At 36.2% G+C, this 907-nt stretch overlaps 1 protein-coding gene across 1 annotated transcript; it reads right to left on the reverse strand.

The window, feature by feature from the left end:
* Positions 1-124: 124 nt before the first annotated feature.
* On the reverse strand, positions 125-590 carry LOC119676933 (larval cuticle protein A2B). The gene is made up of 2 exons (XM_038088203.1): positions 576-590; positions 125-508 (listed from the first exon to the last, which is right to left on the reverse strand). Exons 1-2 carry the CDS (start codon positions 588-590, stop codon positions 128-130), a joined length of 396 nt encoding a protein of 131 aa, XP_037944131.1. The 3' UTR covers positions 125-127.
* Between the last annotated feature and the right edge of the window lie 317 nt (positions 591-907).

Here is a 907-nt window from a genome sequence, read left to right on the forward strand (position 1 = left end):
CTTACAATGTCTTAATTTAATTGAACTACACAAGAATATAAAATTAAAAATAACAATAACATATACTACATAAAGATAATGACTTTTGACTTGAAACAAGCACAGCGATGAACTTGAGGTTAGTTGTTTAGAATATGCGTGCAGGTAAAGGTGCTGCGGCTACAGCTAGTGCAGGTCTAGCTGGTACAACAGGAACTGGACCACGTTGCACGACAGCATTGAAACCATTTATAGGATCAGCGGTATAGAAAACGGTACGTAAGGAACCATCAGCGTCCACAACTGAGTAGGAGCCTTTCACAACATCACCATCACGCACTTCTTGTTGGCTCTTGCTATCACCGGTTAAGGCATCCTGTACGTTATATGCAAAAGCGTACTGTGGATGTGGATCGATTTCTGTGTTCAAAGGTACTGCAGCAACTGGCGCTGGTGCAAGTGCTACAGGTGCTGCACGTAATAATCCACATTCAATTACGGAAATAAGTGCACAGCATACAATTGCAATCTAATATTTTTATAATCCTTTTTTAATTTTTTTTTCACAATTATCCTTGTTTTGTATTTGTACTCACCTTAAGAAAAGCCATTTTTCAAATATGATTTTTTTTATTCTTTGGTATATGTGGGTTGTGCTAAACGTTTGTTTACTTTCGCTTGAATGACATTACTGGGCTAATCGGTCACTTATTTAAGCAAAAATATTACTCGAGCAATTACGCGATATCTACACAATAGTTGTGGTCGTAATATTTTAATTGGGAAACAAATGCCAAAAAAATGGGTAACATGCATATAAAAAGTTATGTTATTATGCAACAATATACAGTAATATATAACTCCCACCAAATGATTTCCGATTGCGTATGAATTGCCATCGATGGTATTATGAGGAATCGATTACAAT

This window comes from Teleopsis dalmanni, chromosome 1, assembly GCF_002237135.1.
Source record: "Teleopsis dalmanni isolate 2A chromosome 1, ASM223713v2, whole genome shotgun sequence".
Lineage (NCBI taxonomy): Eukaryota > Metazoa > Arthropoda > Insecta > Diptera > Diopsidae > Teleopsis > Teleopsis dalmanni.